At 41.5% G+C, this 27,650-nt stretch overlaps 1 protein-coding gene across 6 annotated transcripts in view; it reads left to right on the forward strand.

The window, feature by feature from the left end:
- Pik3r3 (phosphoinositide-3-kinase regulatory subunit 3) overlaps nt 1-27,650 on the forward strand; it is a 102,963-nt gene that overhangs the window by 47,900 nt on the left and 27,413 nt on the right. For all 6 annotated transcript variants that reach the window (XM_069987339.1, XM_069987340.1, XM_069987336.1 and 3 more), the window contains one exon: nt 27,171-27,279. In XM_069987339.1, the coding sequence (XP_069843440.1) occupies nt 27,197-27,279 (83 nt within the window). In that variant the 5' untranslated portion in view covers nt 27,171-27,196. The remainder of the gene's footprint in view (nt 1-27,170; nt 27,280-27,650) is intronic.

The raw sequence follows: 27,650 nt of genomic DNA on the forward strand, positions 1-27,650 counted from the left end.
GACTTACTTTTATAACAAATTCTGTAAAACCTAGACTATATTATAATTTCAAAAGTAACTTTGAAAAGAAAAAAAAAATAAAGTTCTCAGTTTCTTTGGTGAGCCACGAGGGGAAAAGGTGTTAAAAAAACCATGTCAGGTGGCTGGGAAGGTGGCTCAGTGGTAGAGTGCTTGCCTTGCATGCATGAGGCCCTGAATTCGATTCCTCAGCACCACATAAGCAAAAAAATCCAGAAGTGGCACTGTGGCTTAAGTGGTAGAGCGCTAGCCTTGAGCTGAAGAGCCCAGAGAGAGTGCCAGCCCCAGAGTTCAGGCCCCACGACCGACCAAAAAACCAACACAATAACAACAAAAGAAACCATGTTATACAGGTGATAAAGTTGTTGGCATTAAAAAAATTACTATAGATTTATTTTTTTTGTGTGTGTATTTTTTGCAGTATAATGCAAGTATAGATACTGGTATAAAATGGAGTTGATATCTGTTGTTCAGTGTTTAATAATTCTAGACTTAAGTTGCTGAGGCTTTCAGTTCTATCACTGCCTTATTTCTAGTTTGGGACTCCTAAAACTGTATAGTAGGGATAAGAATATTAACCCAATTGTAGGCTTATTATGAAAATTATATGAATTAGCACATGTACTATTGAATAGTACACTTAGGGAAATCATCTCTTATTGTTATTTTCATTATTTTTTTTGTTAAATTTTTTGATTGATATTAGATGATTATATAAATTTCACATATTTCACAGTATTGTGGAATAGTGATACTTAGCTAAAGTCACAAACATATTTTAACCTTCACAAGGCAAATTGTCATTATCATGGTCTATAAAGTTTGTGAATTCAATGAGCTTTGACAATACAATTATTTCTTCCACATCAGGTAATATTTACATTTCTTTCCTTTTGGCTAATGTAAGCTGTTCCCTCTTTCCCTCTCATTCCTCCCTTCCCAGGCTCATGCCTGTAATCCTAGTTACTCAGGAGGCTGAGATCTGATGATTGAGATTCAAAGCTATCCTGGGCAGGAAAGTTCATGAGACTATCTATCTACAGTTATCTACAATTAACCACCAGAAAACCAGAAGTGGAACTGTGACTTGAAGTGGTAGAGCATTAGTCTTGAGCAAAAGAGTGCCCAGGCCTTGGGTTCAAGACCTATAACCAACCAGAAAGAAAAAGTATTTAAAATCTTTATTTCTTCCTCTAAAAAATGCCAAAGGGATTAGGCTCACAACATACTGCAATACATTTTATTTCTTTTCTTTTTTTTTTTTTTTGGGTCTGCTTGTGGGGCCTGAACTCTGGGCCTGGGCACTGTCCCTCAGCTCTTCAGCTCAAGGCTAGCACTCTACCACTTGAGCCACAGCGCCACTTCCGGCTTTTTTCTTTTTGCTTATGTGGTGCTGAGGAATCGAACCCAGGGCCTCAGGCATGCAAGGCAAGCACTCTACCACTGAGCCATCTTCCCAGCCCTACATTTTATTTCTTATCTTTGATAAGTGTCTTTGCTTGGTTAGTCCCAAACTTCCTTCTCTCTCCTAAAACTTGCCAATTTCTCTCATAATAAGTAGACTCATTATTATTATTATTTTTTGCTTCTTTTCTTTCTCAGCTGTTTGTTTCTTGTCTAGAAGCACCTGCCTTTCATTAAAATTTCTCTGTTGCCAATTTTATTTCTTTGATGTCCACAGTAAGAATGGGAACCAAGTATGGGTGGCTCATGCATGAATCCTAGCTATTCTGGAGGCTGAGATCTGATGCTCATGGTTCAGAGCCACTCTGTGTGGGCAAGTCTTGTGAGACTCTTATCTCTACTAATCTACCAAAAAAAGCTGGAAGTAGCTCTGTGGCTCAAGTGGCAGAGCACAAAAGCTCAGGGACAGTACCCAGCCCCTGCGGAGTTCAAGCCCCAAGACACACACACACACACACACACACACACACACACACACACACACACACACACACACACACACACACACACACACACACACACACACACACACACACACACACACACACACACACACACACACACACACACACACACACACACACACACACACACACACACACACACACCTATTTGACTGGCATGCTTTGACCAAGGCTGTCAGGTTTTGGCCCTGTTTTTTTTAGTTCTCTGAGATTTGCCCTTTAGAGACTTTTTTTTCTCAGTCTGGCTTTCCTGATGGTACAGAATGGCTACCATTGGCTCCTGCTCCATGTTTCCTTATGCTTAGGAGAGAAAGATGATGTTTCCTGTAAATATAACACACAAAAAAGCTGAGTTTGACAGTAATTCTACCATATCTATGTTCCAAAGGATCACTGCCTTAAAATCTGGGTATCTTTCTCTGTCTAGACCAATGGCTCTTAAACCTGAGTACAAGCCGGGTGCTGGTGGCTCATGCCTGTAATCCTAGCTGCTCAGGAGCCTGAGATCTGAGGATCACAGTTGAAAGCCAGCCTGAGGAAAGCACTAGAGACTCCTATCTCTAATTAACTACCAAAAAAACTGAAAGTGGTGAAGTGGCTCAAGTGGTAGAGTTCTTGCCTTCAGCTGAAGAGCTCAGGGACAGTGCCCAGGCTCAGAGTTCAAGCCCCACAAACAACAACAACAACAAAAAACCCCCAAAAACCTGAGTACACATTAGAGCTACTTTTAGGGGGCTGTTAAAAATGCAGATTGCTAGGCCTTACCCCCAAAGTTTCTCATTAAGAGGATCTGGGTTGAATTGCAGGATTTGGCAGCAGGGGCAGTGTTGAAGATACTGAATCTAGGGGCTTGTTTTTGCTAGAGAAGTACTTTACCATTGAGACACAGCTTAAGACAGTTTAGGCTGGTTTTGAACTCACTGTATGGCCAAGGCTGGCCTCAAACTTGAATCTAGGTGTGTACCTCCATGTTCAGCCAAGAATTTGTATTCATAACAAGTGCCCAGATTACTATGGCTTTGCAGTTACAAACCTTACTTGAGAAATACTGCTGTGTCAAATCAGGGCCTACTTCTGGAACATAGTCAATCTCATCTAAGTTCTTACCAGATTGGGAGGGAACAAGGTATGTTTTGGGGCAATAATGACAATGTCTGTTAAAATGAAGGCTAAAGAGAGGTCTCTAGGTTTTTTTGTTGTTGGTTTGTTGTTGTTTTTCCTTCCTTGTTTCCCTTTTATTTATTTAGGGAACAGCTTCTTGATTTTTTTTCCATTGGAGCAACTCTTCTACTTTCAATGTATGCGACTTGGGTACGGATGACATATCCCATTGGCTTACAGATGGGCACATGATCTAGGCCTGGTCAATAAGAGATCTTGCCTGGTCATAACAATTAGCCTATGGGTGATTAGGGCAGTGATCTTTGTGGTATAGTTAATGTACATTACTGTTTACTGATCTGACTCGTAATGTGATGACATAATCGCTGTCTTCAAGGAACTCAGACTATAATTAAGGAAGACACACATGTAAACAACTTCTTACAAGACTTCTCTTTATAATTCCCTCCCTTTCTCCTGGCTATCACTTAATACACATTTTTATTATACTACATACTGTATTACCTCCTTTATAATTCTTTACACTTATCATTAGTTCAGTCTCCAGCAAGATAAGGATTGAGTTCATAATTAATTGCTGGATCTCCAATACCTAACCCTGTCTCTGGCATGTAGAAAGTACTTAGTAAATATTGGTTAAATGAATGTTAAGAGTTGTAATAAAAGACGAGTGTATAAACAGAAGAGGGAATGATTGGTTTACTTAGGGTGTACAAGAAGAGTTGACAAACTCAGTAAATGCCCTTGCCTGAAGTGCTTTGAATTTTGTTGAAGGTAATATGTGATGTGGAAAGTAGTGTTAGGATTGGTAGGTAGGGTTCAAATCATGAAAGTCTCTGAATGCATTTAGGGGACTTTATCCCAATGGCTGTGGGTAGAACAATTTAACTGGTTTGTTTGTTTATTTGTTTCCATAGTGAGGCTTGATCTGAGTGCCTCCTGATCTCACTTGTTTTGTTTTTGCTCAATACCAGCCCTCTGCTACTTGAGGCACACCTCAGCTTCTGACATTTTTTTCTGGTTAATTGGAGATTAGAGTCTTAGGGACTCTCCAGTCTGGCTTTGAACTGTGATCTATAGATCTCAGCCTCTTGAGCCACCAGGGTTAAAGGCATGAGCCACCAGCACCTGACCAGTAGGGAAGAGAATACCTTGGCCTCAAGGTGAAAAATATGTGTAGGAGAGTAAGACTAAGAAAAAACCTCCACAAAATTAGTTAGGAAGTTACTTTAATATAGATAAAAGATGTTATGGGGGGGCTGGGAAGTTGGCTCAGTGGTAGAGTGCTTGCCTTGCATGCCTGAGGCCCTGGGTTCGATTCCTCAGCACCACATAAGAAAAAAGAAAAAAGCCGGAAGTGGCGCTGTGGCTTAAGTGGTAGGGCACTAGCCTTGAGCTGAAGAGCTGAGGGACAGCGCCCAGGCCCAGAGTTCAGGCCCCACAACCGGACCAAAAAAAAAAGATGTTATAGGGGCTGGGATGTAGCTCAGTGGCAAAGCGCTTGCCTAGCAAGTGCAACGTCCTGGATTCGATCCCCAGTACCAAAAAAGAAAAGACAAAAAAAAAGGTGCTATAAAAGCTAAAAGTTAATGTAGTAGGGGTGAGAATGAATTAAAAAATTATAAAAGATAGTTGATGGGACTACTTACTATTGGTGAGACTCTCAGTGATTTTCCTGAGGAATATGAAGGAATCTAGAATGACTTGTTTTTCTTTTCTTTTTTTTTTTTTTTTTTTTTTGGGTCCCATCATGGGGCTTGAACTCTGGGCCTGGGCGCTGTCCCTCAACTCTTCAGCTCAAGGCTAGCGCTCTACCACTTGAGCCACAGTGCCACTTCCAGCCTTTTTCTTTTTGCTTATGTGGTGCTGAGGAATAGAACCCAGGGCCTCATGCATGCAAGGCAAGCGCTCTACCACTGAGCCACCTTCCCAGCTCCGTCTTGTTTTCCTTGTTTGTGGAGATAGAGGCAATTTAAAAGGATGGACAAGGGGCTGGGAAGGTGGCTCAGTGGTAGAGTGCTTGCCTAGCATGCATGAGGTCCTGGGTTTGATTCTTCAGCACCACATAAGCAGAAAAAGCTGGAAGTGGCACTGTGGCTCAAGTGGTAGAGTGCTAGCCTTGAGCTGAAGAACTGAGGGACAGTGAGTGCCTAGGCCCAGAGTTCAGGCCCCATAACTGACAACAACAACAACAACAACAACAAAAGGAAGGACGAATTTGAATTATATGAATTCAAAAATGAAGCAGAGGGGAAGCGGTTCAGGTGTTTTTCCTTTTGGTGAGGTTCTTTTTTCTCTTAGGTTTTATTTGGAAAAAAGGGAAGAATAATTCCTACTATGTGGACATTTGGGAGTGAGAGTAAGTGGTAGGAAGTTGTATTAAGTAATAAGTTATAGTTCTGAGTTTCTGTGGATGAGGGCAACATTATAGTGGACCTGAATGCTTTTAGGTATTAGTTGTTTTTAGGTTTTATGTGTTTAAACTTTCTTGGCCTTTTCAAAGCAAGTATAAATTATAAGAAAAATTAAAGATTTATTAATTAGGTCCAGTACTGGTGATATGAGCTGCTGAATCCATTTTGGATAATTTGACCTTATCTACTAAAATTGCTTTTCAGGAAACCTGTAGAAATTAAAGTACTAGCAGGTATATGTATTAGGTATTTTTGTAATTTTTTTTTTGTCCTAGGGCTTGAACTCAGGGCCTATGAGCTGTCCCTGAGCTTCTTTTGCTTAAGGCTAGTGCTGTATCACTTGAGTCAGAGCTCTACTTCTGGCTTTTTAGTGACTAATTGGAGATAAGAGTCTCATAGATTTTCCTGCCTAGGTTGACTTTTGAACTGCAATCCTTAGATCTCAGCCTCCTGAATAGCTCAGGTTACAGGTGTGAGCCACCAGTGCTTGACTAGATCTCTTTTTTTGTTTTGTTTTTTTGTTGTTGTTTTTTGGCGGTCATGGGGCCTGAACTCTGGGCCAGGGCACTGTCCCTCAGCTCTTCAGTTCAAGGCTAGCGCTCTACCACTTGAGCCACAGCGCCACTTCCAGCTTTTTTTTTTCTGCTTATGTGGTGCTGAGGAATCGAACCCAGGGCCTCATGCATGCAAGGCAAGAGCTCTACCACTGAGCCACCTTCCCAGCCCCAAGATCTCATGTTTATAATACAAACAAAAACTATATTTTACAGGATAATATGAACATGAAGAAAGATGTATAGGTGAATTTTAGTTCAGGTACTCTTTCATTTTTTTTAATTTTTTTTATTTTGTTAGTCATGGGGTTCAGGTACTCTTTCAATGTAATATAATAGTGAGCATAGCTGAGCACCAGTGGCTGATGCCTATAATCCTAGCTACTCAGGAGGCTGAGATCTGAGGATCACGGTTCAAAGCCAGCCTGGGCAAGAAAGTCTGTATTTCCAATAAACCACCAGAAAACCGGAAGTGTTGCTGTGCCTAAACTGGTAGAATGCTCACCTTAAGCTGAAGAGCTGAGGGATAGCGAGCGCCCAAGCCCAGAGTTCAAGCCCCATGACCAACAAAACCAAAACAAAAAACACACAACAACCAAAAACAGTGAGCATAAGTCTTTGCCTTATATGGAAGGAAATTGGACACTACACACATTAAAGAAGCAAATATATATCATCATAGGTGGAAATAAATAATACAAAGAAAACTACTACAGGCCAAGGGAGATAGAGGGCAGAGAGGAATTGCTACCTTTTTTTTTTTTGCCAGTTCTGGGGCTTGAACTCAGGGCCTGGGTACTGTCCCTGAGCTTCTTTTGATCAAGGCTATAGTGTTCTACCACTTGAGCTACAGCACCACTTCCGGCCTTTTCTGTTTATGTGGTACTGAGGAATCAAACACAAGGCTTCATGCGTACTAGGCGAGCACTCTACCACTAAGCCACATTCACAGCCCACTACCTTATTTTGAATAGAGAAGGCTTATTGCTGTGGTTTTAACTGTATTGAAAAATAGAATACACACTGAAAGGTATATAAAACAAATGTATAGCTTACTCACTTCATATAAAGTGAACAACCATATAACCACCACCTAGATAAAGATGTGGAAGATAGTCTAGAAGCCCAAAAGCATACTCATTTCTAATTAAATCCTCCTCCTACTCCTCATCAGAGGTAACTATTAACTTGATCTTTTGTGATAATTACTTCCTTGTTTTTCTTTATAGTTGCATCCCTAAATGACATGTATTATTTTTGCCTTCTTTTGAGTTTAATATATGTGGAATTATGCAGTATATATATTGTGTTTTTTACTCAGCACTATATTATCTATTAACTTCATATAGCAGTTGGGAATTTCTCCTTCCCCCCCTTCCTCCTCCTTTTCCTTCCCCTTCCTTTCCTCTTTCTCCTTCCTTCCTTTCTTTTGCTTTTCCTTTTTTTTTTTTTTGTCCATCATGGGGCTTGAACTGTGGGCCTGGGCGCTGTCCCTCAGCTCTTCAGCTCAAGGCTAGTGCTCTACCACTTCTACAACGCCACTTCCAGTTTTTTGAGTGGTTTATTGGAGATAAGACTTTCCTGCTCTGGCTGGCTTTGAACTGCAATCCTCAGATCTCAGCCTCCTGAGTAGCTAGGATTACAGGCGTGAGCCACCAGCACCTGACTGTGCTTCCCTTTCTTTTGACAGGGTCTCACTATATAGTTTAGACTGGCCTTTGAACTCTCACTCCTCCTGCCTTGGACCCCTAAATGCAGAGGTTAGAGATAGGTGCTAGCATACCAGCTTTTTTTTTTTTTTTTTTTTGGTCCAGTTGTGGGGCCTGAACTCTGGGCCTGAGCACTGTCCCTCAGCTCTTCAGCTCAAGGCTAGTGCCCTACCACTTAAGCCACAGGCCACTTCCGTCTTTTTTCTTTTTGCTTATGTGGTGCTGAGGAATCGAACCCAGGGCCTCAGGCATGCAAGGCAAGCGCTCTACCACTGAGCCAACTTCCCAGCCCCAGCTTTTTTTTTTTTTTTTTGCCAGTCCTGAGGCTTGAACTCGGCCTGGGCACTGTCCCTGAGCTTCTTTTGCTCAAGGCTGGTACTCTACGACTTGAGCCACAGTGCCACTTCCATTTTTTTTTTTTTTTTTTTCTGTTTATGTGATACTGAGGAACTGAACCCAGGGCTTCATGCATACTAGGCAAGCGCTCTATCACTAAGCCACATTCCCAGCCCCCTAGCTTTTTTTTGAGACAGGATCTAACTATGTAGCTCAGGTTGGCTTGGAATTGGTCATCTTCCTGCCTCTGCCTCCTCTGTTTTTGGATTTACAGACATTCACTACTATACCCAGCCCATTTTAATAACTTTAATCACATAGGCAGAATCCTTTTTACTAGATGATAGAACATATTTATAGATTCCAGAAATCGGGGCATGTGTGCATACCAATTGTGCTGTCTACCCAAGACACTAAATTTGGAACTAAAACTTCAACCATCTTGTTTCTTAGGGTGGGATGAAATGGAGAATTGAAAGTATAAATAAAAGAGTATGTACCAGCATAGAAATATGCCTGTCAAGTATAAAACCTTTGAATGTTCTATGATATCTGTCATAAAGAGCTACTTTAGGGTTGATGTGAGAGGTGTTTGAAAACTCATACCTTTGTGTGTTTGCTGCCTTGAGAAGATGCCCAGCAAAATAATTTTTAAAAATTATAAAATGGGGCCAGGAAGGTGGCTCAGTGGTAGAGTGCTTGCCTTGCATGCATGAGGCCCTGGGTTCGATTCCTCAGCACCACATAAGCAAAAAGAAAAAAAGCCAGAAGTGGCACTGTGGCTCAAGTGGTAGAGCGCCAGCCTTGAGCTGAAAAGCTGAAGGACAGCGCCCAGGCCCAGAGTTCAGGCCCCACGACTGGCAAAAAAAAAAACCCTATAATCCTATTTGCTAGAGGCTAGTGGGCTATAAATGCATTTGACTCTAAGATCAGGAAAGGTAAAATTTTGGGGTAAGAGGAGCAATAGTTTATATTTGTAGAAAGTATGGCTGATCATTCTTTTTTCTTTCTTTTTTTTTTTGTCGGTCGTGGGGCTTGAACTCGGCCTGAGCACTGTCCCTGCTCTCTTCAGCTCAAGGTTAGCACTCTATGGCTTGAGCCACAGCACCACTTCTGGTTTTCTAGTGGTTTATTGGAGATAAGAATCTCACGGACTTTCCTGCCCAGGCTGGCTTTGAACCACGATCCTCAGATCTCAGCCTCCTGCATAGTTAGGATTACAGGCATGAGCTACCAGCACCCAGCTCATTCTTTTTTCCATGGTTCTTTTTTTTTTTTTTTTTGGTCAGTTATGGGACTGGGCACTGTCTCTGAGCTTTTCTGTTAAAGGCCAGGGCTCTACCACTTGGAGCAACGGCTCTACCACTTGGAGCCACAGCTCTACTTCTGATTTTTGGATGGTTAAATTGGAGAAAAAAAGCCTTATGGACTTTCTTGTCCTGGCTGGCTTTGAACAGTGATCTCTAGATCTCTGCCTCCTGAATAGCTAGGATTACAGGCGTGAGCCATCAGTGCCCATCCATATGGTTCATTTTAACTTTCTCTATGGTTTTTTTTTTTTTGCCTTCAGCAAAATTCCATTGCTGTTTTCTAAAAAGTCATTATTATTTTTTTTTTTTTTTTGGGTCCGGTCGTGGGGCCTGAACTCTGGGCCTGGGCGCTGTCCTCAGCTCTTCAGCTCAAGGCTAGCACTCCACCACTTGAGCCATAGCGCCACTTCCGGCTTCTTTCTTTTTGCTTATGTGGTGCTGAGGAATTGAACCCAGGGCCTCATGCATGCAAGGCAAGCGCTCTAACACTGAGCCACCTTCCCAGCCCTAAAAAGTTATTCTTAAATCTTTGCTTTTTCTCTTTGGTAAACTTAAATGCTGATCATCTTATGCAATAATTGAGCAAATATTTGTGAGATGTCTTCTATCTGTGAGATACTTCAGGATTGGAGATATAAAGCTACACAAGAAGGCTGGGAATGTGGCTTAGTGGTAGAGTGCTCACCTAGCATGCATGAAGCCCTGAGTTCAATTCCTCAAGTATTACATAAACAGAAAAAGCCGGAAGTGTCACTGTGGCTCAAGTGGTAGAACATTAGCCTTGAGCAAAAGAAGCTCAGGGACAGTGCCCAGGCCTTGAGTTCAAGCCCAGGACTGGGGGGGGGGGGGGGGGGAAGGGGAGAAAGCTACACAAGAAAATGTATACCCTCAGTGAGCTTCAGTCTTACTACAAAAGTAGGAGTTAAAAGCTAACCTATAATCAATATTGAGAAAAGCTCTTGTGGAATCTAAAGAGTAAACAGTCCTCACTTAACAAGGCCTGATGATAAGAGATTTCATGAAACAAACTACGCATGAGTCTTTAAAAACTGGCTGGAAGCTGGGTACCCATGGCTCTTGTCTATAATCCTAGCTACTCAGGAGACTGCGATCTGAGGATTGAGGTTCAAAGCCAGCCTAGGCAGGAAAGTCCATGAGATTCTTAGCTCCAGTGTACCAGCAAAAAAGCTAGAAGTAGAGGTGTGGTTGGAGTGATAGAGTGCCAGCTTTGAACAAAAAAGCCAGTTAGATTGCAAAGATTGAGTTCTAGCCCTAGGACTGCCCTATTTTTGCATACCCACACACCCACCTAAAGTAACTGGAAAAGGGAAGGTGGTTAAAGGTAGTGGTAGCATTTGTTGAAGTGTAGAGAGTTGTACATGTGAAGGCACAGAAAGCGTTGTATGGTTAGATGAGCTGTTTTGGTGAATATAAGATGGAAAAGCAATAGGAAAATTGGTTTGAAAGGGGTAGCAGAGACCATGTCAGGTAAAACCTTACATACAATGCTAAGGAGTTCAGACTTTAGCTTATATGTAGTAGGAACTCTAGAAGCATAGTTTGCTAAACTGGGCTGATTAGTAGGTGTTGTTGTTTTTGTTTTTGGCGGTTGTGGGGCTTGAACCTTGGGTCTGGGTGCTATCCCTCAGCTCAAGGCTCAAGGCTAGTGCTCTACCACTTGAGCCACAGCGCCACTTTTGGCTTTTACTGCTTATGTGGTGCTGAGGAATCAAGCCCAGGGCCTCATGCATGCAAGGCAAGCACTCTACCACTGAGCCACCTTCCCAGCCCTGGAATGTTGGGTTTGAGTGATGCAGATCACTGTGTAGGATGGAGGTAACTGGGCAGAGACATGGAGAAATTACAAACAGGATAGTAATTTCAGTTTAGATTAGAAACTGCAAAGATGTAATGGCATGCATTCCCAAACTGTTGTGCTTTTCTCAGCAGGACTCAGCACTTGTGGTGGAATAGGGGAAGCAGATGGTCAGGTGATTCCCCATGGTTGAGTGATTTACTGCACTGCTGTGGCAAAGAACATAGCATGGTAGATATTGGCAAGAGAGAGGCTGAGAGCCAAGACTGAGGGAATATTTAAGTTATTATACATTCATATAAAACCTTTTTGTGGCTTTAAAATGTATATTTATCAGAGTTTATATAAGCACTAAAATAATGTTAGGGAATAAAAGACAATATTTACAAAGGGTTAGTAGTTGACTGTCTTAAAGTTATAAGTTTAGTAAAGTATCAAAAAAAGAGAAGAAGAGGGCTGGGAAGGTGGCTCAGTGGTAGAGTGCTTGCCTTGCATGCTTGAGGCCCTGGGTTCGTTTCCTCAGCACCATATAAGCAAAAAGAAAAAAGCCGGAAGTGGCGCTGTGGCTCAAGTGGTAGAGCGCTAGCCTCGAGCTGAAGAGCTGAGGGACAGTGCCCAGGCCCAGAGTTCAGGCCCCATGCATGGACCACCCCCCAAAAAAAAAAAAAAAGAGAGAAGAAGAAAATTATAATATTTCTTGAACAGTAGATGGTATTTTATCTATGTAGCTTTTTCCCCCTCCCCTCCGCCCCGGCCTGTTTCGGAGCTTGAACTCAGGGCCTCTTGCTCAGATTGTATACTCATCATGTCTGGCACTCTACCACTCCAGTCACCCAGTGTGGTATTTTTGCCACATAATTTCAGATAGAATCTCAGATAGAATCTCAAGGGCTTTTCTTGTTTTTAAATTTTTTTTTTGGATCCGGTCGTGGGGCCTGAACTCTGGGCCTGGAAGCTGTCCCTCAGCTCTTCAGCTCAAGGCTAGCGCTCTACCACTTGAGCCATAGCACCACTTCCGGCTTTTTTATTTTCTGCTTATGTGGTACTGAGGAATCGAACCCAGGGCCTCATGCATGTAAGGCAAGCGCTCTACCACTGAACCACCTTCCCAGCCCCTCAAGGGCTTTTCTATCTGGGCTGATTTTTCAATATAATTATCAGATCTCAGCCTCCTGAGTAGCTGTGATTACAGGCTTGAGCCACCAGAACCTGGCAAAATTTGGGAGTCTTTAACTCCCATTTCTTGGGAAGGAAGCAAGAAATGTTTCTCTTTTTCTCTTACTTTATTCTCTAACATTAAAATAATAATAAATCCTTGGTAAAATAAAGACATAATTTGTAGAATATTTAGTTAATGTTAGAGAGTAGTGGAACAATAAAACATATTAATATAAATGTATCTTAAAAACATAATGCAGACGAGAGAAAAATTGGGAGAAAGAAAAGAGAAGGGGTGACATTGTCCAAAAAGAAATGTACTCATTACCTGACTTATGTAACTGTAACCCCTCTCTGCATCACCTTTATAATAACAAAAAATAACAATGCAGAGTGAAATGCTACAGGTGATTCCTGCTCTAGCATAATGCTCATAATGATACAAAGTAGTTGCTGGGTGCCAGTGGCTTGTGCCTATAATCCTAGGTATTCAGAGGCTGAGATCTGAGGGTTGCATGTGGAGGCTTGCCTGTGTAGGAAAGCCCATGAGACTCTATTTTTAATAAACCACCAAAAAGTTAAAATGGCAGAGTTAAAGCTCTGAGTTAAAGATCCAGGACTGGCACATACATGTGCATGCATGTGTACTTGCACATACATTCACGTGTGTGTATGCACGTGTGTGTATGCGCGCACACACACACACCATGGTTAATGCTATTTTTTTGTTCTGGTTACTACTTTTGGAAACATGTAAATAATTTGTAATATTTATAATTTAGCTTATCAGTTGGGAATATTACAGTTGGTATACTAGCAACATATTAATGAAATTTCTGATATTCTGGTGAAATCTATCTATGCTGCTGTTGTCTTGAGTGACTAAATACAAAGGCCAAAAAAAAAAAACCCAAAACAAAAAATTAGAAATGGGAGAGACTATGGAGAGACTGTACAACCAAACAATAGGTAGATAAGTAGACAAGAGTTTAAGATGGGGGTAGGGATTTAGCTCAGTGGAAAGGTACTTGCCTAGCAAGTGCAAGGCCCTCAGCTCTGAAAAAAATAAATTTCAGTATTGTACCAAGTTACATTTCTAGGTTATTGCTGAGATACAGAGGATTTTATTTTAAGTAGCAGTTTACTAATTAGTAATCTGTGAAAAGGGTCTTTTAAAAAATGTTTCAGGAAGCCGGGCGCTGGTGGCTCATGCCTGTAATCCTAGCTACTCAGGAGGCTGAGATCTGAGGATCGCGGTTCAAAGCCAGCCCGGGCAAGAAAGACTGTGAGACTCCTATCTCCAATAAACCACCTGAAAACCGGAAGTGGCGCTGTAGCTCAAGTGGTAGAGCGCTCGCCTTGAGTGGAAGAGCTGAGGGACAGCACCCAGGCCCAGAGTTCAAGCCCCACGACCGACAAAAAAAAATGTTTCAGGAGTCTGGGAATGTGGCTTAGTGGTAGAGTGCTTGCCTTGCCTGCAAGAAGCCCTTGGTTCAATTACATATGCAAAAAAGCCAGAAGTGGTTCCATGGTTTAAGTGATACAGTGCTGGCCTTGAGCAAAAGAAGCTCTGGGACAGTGCCCAGGCCCTGAGTTCAAGCCTCAGGACTGGCAAAAAAAAAAAAAAAAAGTTTCATTTCCATCTATGTGTTTGTGAGCAATGCTAGAAAGTAATGTTTTGTTTATTTGAATAGTGTCATGCTTTATCATTCTGTACTCTTTATTTTTTGGTCGGTTGTGGGGCCTGAACTCTGGGCCTGGGTGCTGTCCCTCAGCTCTTCAGCTCAAGGCTAGCACTCTACCACTTGAGCCACAATTCCACTTCTGGCTATCATTCTGTACTCTTAGGGAAGTTATTCAACATATATTAGCATGTAATCAATTTGTTTTTATCAGGAAATTATCATTAGTATTGAGTCTCTAGGTAGTCAACTTTAACTGAAGAAACTGTTTGCCCACATTATAATAATATGAACGGCCAAAAAAGCAGTACCAAAGTAATTGAAATCTGAAGGAAGAGGTTCAAAAGGAGACAAAAATCACATTAATATATCAACCTTTACCCACCACCCCTCCTCTTCTGGGAATCAAACCCAGGGCCATTGCCCATGCTAGGCAAGTACTCTTCTAATAAACTACTTTTTGTTTTTTTATTTTATTTTTGTCGGTCGTGGGGCCTGAACTCTGGGCCTGGGTGCTGTCCCTCAGCTCTTCAGCTCAAGGCAAGCGCTCTTCCACTCGAGCTACAGCGCTACTTCCAGCCTTTTTTTTTTTTTTTTTTTTTTTTTGGGTCCGGTCGTGGGTCCTGAACTCTGGGCCTGGGCACTGTCCCTCAGCTCTTCAGCTGAAGGCTAGTGCTCTACCACTTGAGCCACAGCGCCACTTCCAGCTTTTTGCTTATGTGGTGCTGAGGAATTGAACCCAGGGCCTCAGGCATGCAAGGCAAGCACTCTACCACTGAGCCACCTTCCTAGCCCTACTTCCAGCCTTTTTTGCTTATGTGGTGCTGAGGAATGGAACCCAAGGCTTCATGCATGCAAGGCAAGCGCTCTACTACTGAGCCACCTTCCTAGTCTCCCCAATAAACTTTTAAAGCCATAAAATTTTCCTCTGAATTGTTGAAGTCATTGTTAATTTTATGAAAGTCTTTTAGAAAAGCATATTTCATAGAAAAAAGCTGTATAATTTAAATAAAATATGTCTCCAGAGATAAAATCATACTTGAATTCTTTTGTGAGCCAAGAGCCTCAATGAAAACTACCTGCCAGAAAACTGCAGTTTTCTAACTGTGTCAGTAATGTATGATCCAGATTGCAAGTAATGATTGGCTGTTGTTCTGTTTTCATTCAAAGATGAGTTTTGCCAACAACTTTTGATTGGGGATTGGGATTTAGCTCACAAAGCAGATTGGTTTTGGGGACATAGGAGAGGGTTAGTGTTACTAATGAGTACTCCACAGAGAAATCATTTCAGTGAGGCAAAATCGAATTTGTCCATGCATGAGCAAAATTGTTCTGTAATTCACTGTTGCATGCCAGCTAGTCAGTGAAGGCTGGGATTTGAATGTAGCAGCTCACTGCTGCTGGGGAGAAATTATTTAATCATTGCCTTTTTAAAAGAAGTTGGTTAAAGCTGTCCACTTTTTCCCCTTTCTAAAATGTTTCTAAAATATTGTTTCTTTCCTTCTGTTTCTGCAAGTTTATTTTTAGGCTTTCAAAAAGTTGAAGATTTAATTAAAATTACATTTCTTTTCCTTCTCCTGAAATAGTTATCTCATTGTCCCTTAGGTAGTTTGAGGAACCAGTCAATTTTTTTTTCTTTTTTAATGTAGTCTACATGAGCAATTATATAATATCCTGAGTAGTTCTAACTTGTATTTTTCCCCTTTTGAAATGGAATAGTTTGTGAGTTTTAGGAAATAATTTTAAATTTTGTTTTGTATTATTACTTTTATTTATTATTAATTTTATCTGGTTATTCACAATTATATGTAGTCTGAATTTTTTTTCCTTCTTTTTTGGTTCCTTAACAGTGATTAGTAAAACCTGGTTTAATGATCTCAGAAATTCAGGCTACCATTCACTAATTGGGTCATAATATCATGGCTAAAACTTTCTGTTTAAGATAGTTAGAATTTATAATCTGAAAAAGATTTCAGGCTTATTGTGTCTTTCTTTGATAACACAATTTGATTTTGACAACACTTAACTGGATAGTATTTTTATGTTCTTAGTATTTAAATACCCTCAGCTCTAACTACAAAGGATTTTTTTTTTTTTGATCAGTCATGGGGCTTGAACTCTGGCTTGGGCGCTGTCCCTGACCTCTTCACTTAAAGGCGAGTGCTCTACCACTTGAGCCATAGCTCCACTTCGGGTTTCTGGTGGTTAATTGGAGATAAGAGTCTCACGGACATTCCTGCCTGGGCTGGCTTTGAACTGCCATCTTCAGATCTCAGCCTCTTGAGCAGCTAGGATTACAGGCATGAGGCAATGGTGTCCTGCGTTTTAACAGATTGTGTGTGTGTGTGTGTGTGTGCGTGTGTGCGCATGCACGCGTATGCATATACAGTGCCTTGAACTCCGGGCATCTGGCTCTTGTTTTGGTTTTTTTTGTTCCTTGCTCATAGCTTGTCCTTTACTACTTGAACTACATTCCTACTTCCAGTTTTTTCTGGTTAAATGGAAACAAGAATATGTCAGATTTTTCTGCCCAGGCTGGCTTTGAACTGCACTCCTCAGATTTCTACCTCTTAGGTAGCTAGGATTACAGGCATGAGCCACCAGCCTCCCTCCCTCTCTCCCTCCCTCCCTTTCCCTCTCTCCCTCCCTTCCTTCCTTCCTTCCTTCCTTCCTTCCTTCCTTCCTTCCTTCCTTCCTTCCTTCCTTCCTTCCTTCCTTCCTTCCTTCCGCTTGAACTCAGGGCCTGGGCACTGTCCCTGAGCTTCCTTTTAGCTCAAGGCTAGCACTCTACCACTTGAGCCTTAGCACCACTTCCAGCATTTTCTGTTATGTGATACTGAGGAATCAAACCCAGGGCTTCATGCGGGGTAGGCAAGCATTCTACCACTAAGCCACATTCCCAGCCACAAACTTTTCACTCTGTTTAAGTTAGGAAAGTTTGCCAGATGCTGGTGGCTAGCGCTCTACCACTTGAGCCATAGCGCCACTTCTGGCCTTTTCTGTTTCTGGTTGTTTATATTTTATTTTTTAATTTTATTTTTTTTAATGTGAAAATACTGTATAGAGTGGTTACAATTACATGGGCAAGATAATGCGTACATTTCTTTTTTTTTTTTTTTTTTGGTTAGTCGTGGGGCTTGAACTCTGGGCTTGGGCGCTGTCCCTGCGCTCTTCAGCTCAAGGCGAGCGCCACTTCCGGTTTTCTAGTGGTTTTTTGGAGATAAGAGTCTCACAGACTTTCCTTCCTGGGCTGGCTTTGAATCATGATCCTCAGCTCTCAGCCTCCTGAGTAGCTAGGATTACAGGAATGAGCCACCAGTGCCCGGCTAAGTACATTTCTTATCAAGCATTGTTGCCTCCTCCTTTGTTTCCCCTTCCCATCCTCCCCCCCCCCCATTTAAACAATTTGTTTTTTCCCTTCCCCTCCACAAATTATACCAATATCAAATACAATTGGGGTTATACCATGGGGGGAGGGACATACAAAGCAACAAAGAAATCATCTTATAAATATGTTAGAAACATCGCATGAAAAATATTTGAATACTTATCTTGGGGTTCATTTCACCTAACATCAACTTATCTGACCTTTTCCACTTGTCTCAGACATATATTAGTTATTGCAAATAAGGGAAACCATGGGTTCTATGTTTCTTTGGGCCTATTGGAGATAAGAGCCTCACAGACTTTTCCTGCCTGGGCTGGCTTTGAACTGTGATCCTTAGATCTCAGCCTCCTGAGTAGCTAGGATTATAGTTGTGAGCCACCAGCACTGGGCTCTTCCTACTTCTTTTGAATTCCTTTTCTTTATTTTTCTTGCCTTATTGCTCTGGCTAGGAATATATTGTAACTATATTGAATAAGAATAGGGAGATTACCCTTGTCTTAGTCCTGACTTCAGAGGAAATGATTTTAGTTTTTCTCTGGTCAGTATAATGTTGGCTGTAGGTTTGTCATATATAGTCTTCATTATGTTGAGGTGTACATTCTTTCTATTCTTAGTTAATTAAAAGCTTTTGTCATTAAAGTGTGTGGAATTTTGTCAAGCCCCCCCTTTTTTTTGCACTAATTGAGATGTTCAATGTGATTTTTTAAAAATGTTTTTTATTGTGAAAATACTATACAGAGGGGTTACAGTTACATGAGCAAGGTAATGAGTACATTTCTTTTTCTTTTTTTTTTTTTTTTTTTGTCTGGTCGTGGGGCCTGAACTCTGGGCCTGGGCGCTGTCCCTCAGCTCTTCAGCTCAAGGCTAGCGCTCTACCACTTGAACCACAATGCCACTTCCGGCTTTTTCTGCTTATGTGGTACTGAGGAATCAAACCCAGGGCCTCAGGCATGCAAGGCAAGCACTCTACTACTGAGCCACATTCCCAGCCCATGAGTACATTTCTTATCAAGCATTGTTGCCTCCTCCTTTGTTTTTTTTTTCCTACCATCCCTTCCCTCCCCACCTCCACAACTACACTCTTTCCTCTTCCCCCCCCAACTTGTAAAGTTCATTTTTCAACCTAGTGTCTTGTACATCTCAATGTGATTTTTTGCCCTTGATTCTATCTTCTTTTTTCCTTCCTTCCTTCCTTCCTTCCTTCCTTCCTTCCTTCCTTCCTTCCTTCCTTTCTTTCTTTCTTTCTTTCTTTCTTTCTTTCTTTCTTTCTTTCTTTCTCTCTCTCTCTCTCTCTCTCTCTCTCTCTCTCTCTCTCTCTCTCTCTCTCTTTCTTTCTTTTTCTTTCGTGCTGTCTCTGAGCTTCTTTGTGCTCAAGGCTCAAGTGTTCTACCACTTGAGCCACAGTTTTCTGAGTGGTTTATTGGAGCTAAGAGTCTCACAGGAGTTTTTGCCTAGGCTGGCTTTGAGCTGGGATTCTTAGATCTCAGCCTCCTGAGTAGCTAGGATTACAGGCTGGTTGATCTTAGTTCTTTTTGTGACACAGTCTAGAATAGGTCAAATTGGTCTTGACCTCAGGACCTCTCTCCCTCTCTTTCATTCCTTTCCTCTAGTCTCTGTCCTTCCCTCTTTCCTTTCTTCTTTCTTGTCTTGCTATGTAGCCTGTACTGACCTGGACCTCTGATCTTCTATCCTTAGCTGCCTGAGGGCTATGATCACAGGCACATGCTAGAAGGTCCAGCTCTGGTGATAGTTTCTTAAAAGTCTTGGCTTATTTTCATTAAAAATGTCTGCCAAAAATTAATATGAATATAGTTTTTAGTCTTTCAAATAAGAAGAGTTCAGTGAAGAAGCAGCTCATAAGTCAGTTGCGCAGTGTTTCTTTTTTTTTTTTTTTTGGTCCGGTTGTGGGGCCTGAACTCTGGGCCTGGGCGCTGTCCCTCAGCTCTTCAGCTCAAGGCTAGCGCTCTACCACTTGAGCCACAGCGCCACTTCCGGCTTTTTTTCTTTTTGCTTATGTGGTGCTGGGGAATCGAACCCAGGGCCTCATGCATGCAAGGCAAGCACTCTACCACTGAGCCACCTTCCCAGCCCGCGCAGTGTTTTTTGTAGTGCTTTTTTCTTCCCTTTGGTACTGGGATTTTGAATTCAGGAACTTACACTTGTGAGGCAAGCACTTTACCACTTGAGCCATGCCTCCAGTCCTGCATGGTTCTTCTTAAGATAACCATTGTATTGCATGATACAGTAGAACTACTTTATAAGTGCCTTTTCAAAAGTCTGTCACATTGACTATTAAAAGATATGTCCCAAATGTCTATTTTAAAAGTTTCAGTTTATTAAAATTTTAGTAATATGGAAGCTAGAGATAAATTAATTTTTTTACTGTCTTTTTCTAACCAGTCCTGAGGCTTGAACTCGGGCCCTATGTACTGTCTCTGAGCTTCTTTTGCTCAAGGCTAACGCTCTACCACTTGAGTCATAGTGTCACTTCTGGCTTTTTCTGTTTATGTAGTACTGAGGAACCAAACCCAGGGCTTCATGCATGCTAGGCAAGCACTCAATCACTGAGCCACCTTCCCAGCCCGCTTTTTACTATCTTATATTGGATCCCACCCCACCCCCACCCCCTCTAGGGCTAGAACTCAGGACCTGGGCTCTGTCCTTAACCTTTTAATTTTTTTTTTGTCAGTTGTGGGCTTGAACTCTGGGCCTGGGCACTGTCCCTCCCTCAGCTCTTCAGCTCAAGGCAAGCACTCTACCACTTGAGCCACAGCCCCACTTCTAGTTTTCTGGTGGTTAATTGGAGATAAGAATCTCATGGGCTTTCCTTGCCCGGGCTGGCTTTGAACCGTGATCCTCAGATCTCAGCCTCCTGAGTAGCTAGGATTACAGGCGTGAGCACTGGCTGGCGTCCAGCTTCCTTGACCTTTTTTTTTTGCTGAAGTCTAGTGCTGTATCACTTTAGTCTCTGGCTTACTTCTGACCTTTTTTTTTTTTTTTTTTTTTGCTAAAGTCTAGTGCTGTATCACTTTAGTCTCTGGCTTACTTCTGACCTTTTTTTTTTTTTTAATAGTTAATTGGAGATTATAGTCTTACAGGCGTTCCTGCCTGAGCTGGCTTTGAACTGCGATCCTCAGATCTTAGCTTCCTGAATAGCTAGGATTACAGGCGTGAGCCACTAGTGCCTGGCCCATATTGGATTTTTAAAATGATACATATGGAGGATATTTTTAGATTTCTTTTCATCACCATTCTGCCTGCATGTCTCACTTTAAATCAAATGTTAGAAATGATTAAATTTAGTGAAGAAGGCTTGTCAAGAAAGCTGGGCTAGGCTAAAAACGAAATTTCTTGTGTTAAGCACTTAGCCAAGTTGTGAATACAATGGAAAAATTGCTTTAAGAAATTAAAAGTCTTCTCAACTGTACACATGACTAAGAATGCAAAAAAGCCTTATTGTTGATACATAGAAAGTTTTAGTAGTCTGGATGGAAGATCAAACTGGCCACATGCTCCAGAACCCAATGCCTAAGCCAGAACAAGTTCCTATCACTCTCTTCAGTTCTCTGAAGGGTGAGAAGTAAGGAATGTACAGAAGGAATGTTGGTTCATGAGGTTTAAGAAAAGAAGCTGTCAGGCTGGGAAGGTGGCTCAGGGTAGAGTGCCTGCCTTGCATGCATGAGGCCCTGGGTTCGATTCCTCAGCACCTCATAAGCAGAAAAAGCCGGAAGTGGAAGTGGCGCTGTGGCTCAAGTACTAGAGCACTAGCCTTGAGCTGGAGTTGAGGGACAGTGCCCAGGCCCAGAGTTCAGGCCCCACAACCAAACAACGACAACAACAACAAAAATAAAAAAAGGAAAAAGAAAAGACGCTGTCTTTTATAAAAGGTGAAGCCTTATATAAAAGGCTGGGAAGATGGCTCAGTGTAGAGTGCTTGCCTTGCATGCATGAAGCCCTGGGTTCGATTCCTCAGCACCACATAAACAGAAAAAGCTGAAAGTGGCACTGTGGCTCAAGTGGTAGAGCGCTAGCCTTGAGCTGAAGAGCTGAGGAACAGTGCCCCGGCCCAGAGTTCAGGCCCCATGACTGGCCAAAAAAAAAAAAAAAAAAGGTGAAGCAGCAAATGCCGATGAAGAAGCTGTAAGTTATCTAAATCAACTAGCCAAGATAAATGATAGAGTCACAAATTTCTATTGGAAGCAAATGACACGAAGGACTTTGATAGGAACAAAGTCAGAGGACAAGTCAGTTCCAATCTTCAAAGGACAAACTAATGCTATGATTAGGGGCTAATGTAGCTAATGAGTATTCATTTGTTCTTCCATCCCAATGTGAATAATTTTAAATTTCTTTTTCTTGCCTGATTAATTGGTCTAGCTAGAACTAACTGTCCTGTCCCATCACTTACACTATTTTGCTTAGAATTCAAAGTCCTTTTAATAAAGATTGAGTTTGTTTTGTTTAGATTATGTACCAGTCCCTCAGTTTAGGGGATAGCAGGAGGCTTTGATTTACTGAGATATATACCTAGGGGATGAGTCAATCTACCTGATGAAATTGAAGTACTGTTACCAAAGAAAGGGAGGTGCACATTAATATCTAGCAAACAAAACAAGCTCAGCTACCATTTGTTTCAAATCCCTATTTGGTTATAATTGGTTATTGCAAATCTAGAACTAGAAATAGAGTGATTCATAGGTCCCAATTCATAGTCCAACATTTTTGTCCAGTGTTTTAGCAGTTCATTCTTATATTTATTTTTAGTCTTATATTTTCTAGTTCAATAAGCTTGATTTTTTTTTTTTTTGTCAGTCATGGGGCTTGAACTCCTGGCCTAGGTGCTGCCTCTGAGCTCTTCAGCTCAAGGTGTGTACTCTACTACTTTAGCCACACTGCTACTTCTGGTTTCCTGGTGGTTAATTGGAGATAAGAGTCTCAGTGACTTTCCTGCCCAGGCTGGCTTTGAAACTGTGATCCTCAGATCTCAGCCTCCAGAGTAGCTAGGATTACAGGCATGAGCCACCGGCACCCAGCAATAAGTTTGATTTTTTTCAGTGTTCTAGTTTCCACAGTTTAATAAGGTTTTAAAGTAGCATTGTCTACTGTATACAAACATTGATTGGATAATGCTTACTTATCTCAAACACTATGCTAAAATGAGGGGACTGTTTGGAGATGAAAACCAGTGGGGAAAGGTAAAAGGAGCGTTTGGTAAAGGAGGACAGAATATGATTCAAGTTCTTCATATGCATGTAAGGAAAATCATAATGAACCTGTGAAAACTGTTTAAAGAAAAGAGGGGCATATAGAAGGAGAAGGAGGAATAATTGAGAGGACAAATTTCATCAAAGTACATATATACATATATGGATTATCACAGTGAACTCCCTTTGTACAACTAATCTATGCTAATAAAAATAAAGATTCCTAAGTCTAAAAATTGAATATGTATACACTGTATTTCATGTTTTTTACTTTTCATCCAAATAAGAATTACTTAAGTCTGTACTTGTGGTATCTGTGTTTATTATAATAGTCATGCTTAAATATATATTTAGTTTTTTTTCAGGATGTTGAGTTATAATTAGTTTCATTCAAAAACATCTCCCCAAACATGTAAATTATTTGCTTAGAAAAAATCATATGCCAGGTGCTGGTGACTCATGCCTGTAATCCTAGATTCTCAGGAGCCTCCAATCTGAGGATCACAGTTCAAAGCCAAGCTAGGCAGGAAAGTCCTTAAGACTCTTATCTCCAAATAATCACCAGAAAGCTGGAAGTGGAGCTGTGACTCAAGGGGTAGAGTGCTAGCCTTGAGCAAAAAAAGCTCAGGGACAGTGCCCAGGGCCTGAGTTCAAGCCCCAGGACCTGAATCCTCCTACACCCCCCAAAAAAAGAACAACCAACAGTAGGAAATTCTACAGATGAAGATTTAAAAGTATCTACAGAATTTAGCAACAAGGACACTGACCTTAGCAAGAGTAGTTTTAGTGAAGTTAGGATAGGATTACAGTGAATTCAAGAGAGAATTCAGGTGTAATAAGACAGTATTCAGCTCCAATAAAATGCTTGGATATTAATTTTTTGTAGTGCTGAGGATTGAACCCAAGACCTTGTGCATACTAGGCAGATGCTCTCACTGAGTTTCACCCTAATTCTGCATAGTGTGTGTGTGTGCCAGTCCTGGGGCTTGAACTCAAGAGTCAGGCCACTGTTCCTGAATTTTTGTGTTCAAAGCTGAGGATCTACCACTTGAGCCATAGTTCTACTTCTAGCTGTGTGTGTGTGTGTGTGTGTGTGTGTGTGTGTGTGTGTGTGTGTGTGTGTGTGTGTGTGTGTGTGTGTGTGTGTGTGTGAGTGTGTGTGTGTGTTTAACTGGAGATAATAGTCTTATAGACTTTCCTTTCTAGGCTGATTTAGAATGATGAACCTCAGATCTCAGCCTCTTTGAGTAGCTAGAATTGTAGGCATGAGCCACAGGCAATATTCCTTTCTCTCTCTCCTTTCTTTTTCTCTCCCCTCCCTCCCTCCCTCCCTTCCTTCCTTCCTCCCTCCCTTCCTCCCTCCCTCCCTCCCTGTCTGTTTGTTGTAGAGCTTGAACCCAGGGCCTGGGTGTTGTCCCTGAGCTTTTTCAGCTCAAGGTTAGTGCTTTATCACTTTGAGCCACAGCACCACTTCCAGTTTTCCTGGTAGTTAATTGGAGATAAAAGTCTCAGTCTCCTGGACTTTCCTGCCCAGGCTGGCTTTGAACCTCATTTCTCAGATCTCAGCCTCCTAAGTAGCAAGGATTACAGGAGTAAGGCACTGGTGCCCAGTTTTAATACCTTTTTTTTTTTTTTTTTTTTTTTGGTCTTGGGGCTTGAACTCTGGGCCTGGACGCTGTCCCTCACCTCTTCAGCTCAAGGATAGCATTCTACCACTTGAGCTACAGCGCCACTTCCAGTTTTCTGGTAGTTTATTGGAGATAAGAGTCTCAAGGACTTTCCTGCCTGGGCTGGCTTTGAACCACGATCCTCAGATCTCAGCCTCCTGAGTAGCTAGGATTACAGGCGTGAGCCACCAGCGCCCGGCTACTTTTTTTTGGGGGGGGGTCCAGTTGTGGGGCCTGAACTCTGGGCCTGGGTGCTGTCCCTCAGTTCTTCGGTCAAGGCTAGCACTCTACCACTTGAGTCACAGCACCACTTTTGGCTTTTTTTTTTTTCTGCTGAGGAATCGAACCCAGGGCCTCATGCATGCGAGGCAAGCGCTATACCACGGAGCCACCTTCCCAGCCCCATACTTTTTTTAATTAAAAAAAAATTAAAAATGAGCCAGGCACCGGTGCTTCTAGCCTGTAATCCTAGTTACTCAGGAGCCAACCTGGGCAGGAAAGTCTGTAAGACTCTTATCTCTAATAACCACCAGAAAACTGGAAGTGGCACTGTAGCTCAAGTGGTAGAGGGCTAGCCTTTAGCTGAAGAGCTGAGGGACAGTGCCCAGGCCCAGAGTTCAAGCCCCACGACTGACAAAAAAAAATAATAATAAATTAATTAAAAATGAAGTGGTCTGGGCTGGGAAGGTGGCTCAGTGGTAGAGCACTTGCCTTGCATGCATGAGGCCCTGGGTTGAATTCCTCAGCACCACATAAGCAAAAAAGAAAAAAAAAAATGAAGTGGTCTGGGGGTGGGGGGAAGAAGGTTAGGAGGGGAAAATGGAGAAAATGAGGGAGTAGGTGACACTGTTCAGAAAGAAGTGTACTCATTTCCTGGTTTATGTAACTGTAGCCCCTCTGAACATCACTTTTACATAAGAGAAAGTGACCTGGTATGGTGGCACACAACTGTAGTCTTAGCACTCAGAGGCGGAGGCAGGAGATCTTTGAGCACCCTCGGCTCCATAGCAAGACCTTGAATGAACACCAACCCAAATGAAATCAAACCAAGGAATATAAAAATAGGCCATAACTCAATTCAGTTTTGAACTTCTAGGTCATTGTTATTCTATAGGCAGACTTTAGGCATGAGCTTCTCAGAAGACCTGAGGATCGTGATTCTAACTCAGTTTGGGCAGAAGAAGTCTACAAAACTCTATGTTCAATAAACCAGAAAAATATTAGACAGAGGTATGGCTCAAGTAGTTGAGTGCCAGCCGTGAGCAGGAGGTGTAGCCGTAGATTGGTTTCTTGATCAGTTTTGCTAGTTATAACATTCTCTTTAGTAAGGACTGAGCTTGAGAATCTTAGAATTTGAACTTAAAATTTCCCCAGAGGTCATCTGTAGTTCTTTTGGAAGGGTCCATTACATTTGCTTTTATCTTTATTATGGCTATTACTTCATTTGGCAGTCTTATGGTTATGTTTTTCTATGTATTATTCCCTCTAGATTTGTTCTTTTTGTGTGTGTATATATGTGTGCAATTCCTGGGACTTGAACTTAGGGTCTGGGCAGTGTCCCTGTGCTTTTTGCTTGTCTGCCACTTGGGTCATAGCTTCATTTCCAGATTTTTTTTTTTTGTCAGTTGTGGGGCTTGAACTCTGAGCCTGAATGCTGTCCCTCAGCTTTTCAACTCAAGGCTAGCACTCTACCACTTGAGCAACTGCACCACTTCCGGTTTTCTGGTCGTTAATTGGAGATAAGAGTCTCACAGACTTTCCTGTCTGGGCTGGCTTTGAACTGTGATCCTCAGATATCAGCCTCCTGAGTAGCTAGGCATGAGCGACTGGTGCCCAGCTCCGCTTCCAGCTTTTTGCTGGTTAATTGAAGATAAGCATCTCATGACTTTCCTACTCAGGCTGGCTTCTGCCCACCAGATCTCAGCCTCTTGAGCAGCTAGGATTACAGGCATGAATTCCCGGTGCCCAGCTAGATTTGTTCTTTTTGAGTGCTAGGAACACCTTGTCTTTTTACCTTTCCTGGCTATAGCATAACAATTTGTACAGCACGTATTTAAACTGTTGATCCTATGTTACATGGATAATGTAGAAAATTTTTAAATTTGAAAAGTTATGGTTCCAAGTAGGTTTCATCAGCCACATCAATTTTTTTTCAACCAACTAGGTATTCAACCACTTTAAAGAAATATATCTATATCCATATCTATATATCTGTCTCCATTCTTAGATCCGTGTGTGTGTGTGTGTGTGTGTGTTTATGTATCAGTAGTGCTTGCCTAACATGCACAGAACTTGGAGTTCAATCCAGGGAGCAGTACTAGGGTTTAAACTGGTTTAAACTGAGGGTTTCCTCCTTGTTAAGCAAGTACACCACTGTTAAACTACATCGCCAGTCCTTTTTTGCATTTCTTATTTCTGAGATGGATTGCGTTTCTTACGTGCCTGGACCTTGCTCCTATTTTATGCTTCCCACTACAGTTGGGGGTGACAAGTTATTACCATGCCTAGCTTTTAATGTGACTGAGTCTTCCAGACTTTCCTGCTCAGAGTGGCGGGGAACCAAGATCCTCCTGATCTCAGCCTCCCAAATAGGGATGGGACTTCTCTCAAAAGAAAGACAAAAATGTTTTGCTGAATTAAAAGTCAGTATTTATAAGGAGCTAATAAAATAATAAGCTTAAAAATTTTGCTTTTCAAGTAATTATTGGTAAAATTCTAAAGGATTCTTTTGACTAAGATTAAACCTTAAATTGGATTGGCAGTTATTTGAATCTTAGTATACATTGGTTAATGACCTGCTCCTAGCGAAGCAAATAAGTAAATGCTAATTTACATATATAAAGTAATGTTCATTTCTTTTCTAGCTCTTCCACCAAAGCCACCTAAGCCAATGACTTCAGCAGTTACAAATGGGATGAAAGACAGTTCCGTTTCTCTTCAGGATGCAGAATGGTACTGGGGGGATATTTCCAGGTAATTACACAACTATAACTGAATTCAATTAATTTTTTGAATAGTTAATTTATTTTAATGCTGTACTACTTGGCATTTGAAGATTATCACTTTAAAATTTGTGTGTGAATTTTGTGAATTCAAGTTTCCTTAACTCTTTTCTTCCTGTGACAAGAAATGTCATCTCCTGTTTACGAAGTTGCAAGAAAATCTTTAAATTATGGGTATGATTATTACTTTCAATACTATATTGAAGGTGGATTTCAGCATATATGAAATTTACACATTTAAGATAGTTACATATGGTTCAGACTGAAAGAGACTTTTAGGTATTTTTTTCCCTCAAAGGTAATATTTCCAAAATCTTTGTTTTTATGGAAGTCAGTTTAGGT

Source organism: Dipodomys merriami, unplaced genomic scaffold (genome assembly GCF_024711535.1).
Source record: "Dipodomys merriami isolate MVZ:Mamm:240054 unplaced genomic scaffold, mDipMer1.0.p SCAF_34, whole genome shotgun sequence".
Lineage (NCBI taxonomy): Eukaryota > Metazoa > Chordata > Mammalia > Rodentia > Heteromyidae > Dipodomys > Dipodomys merriami.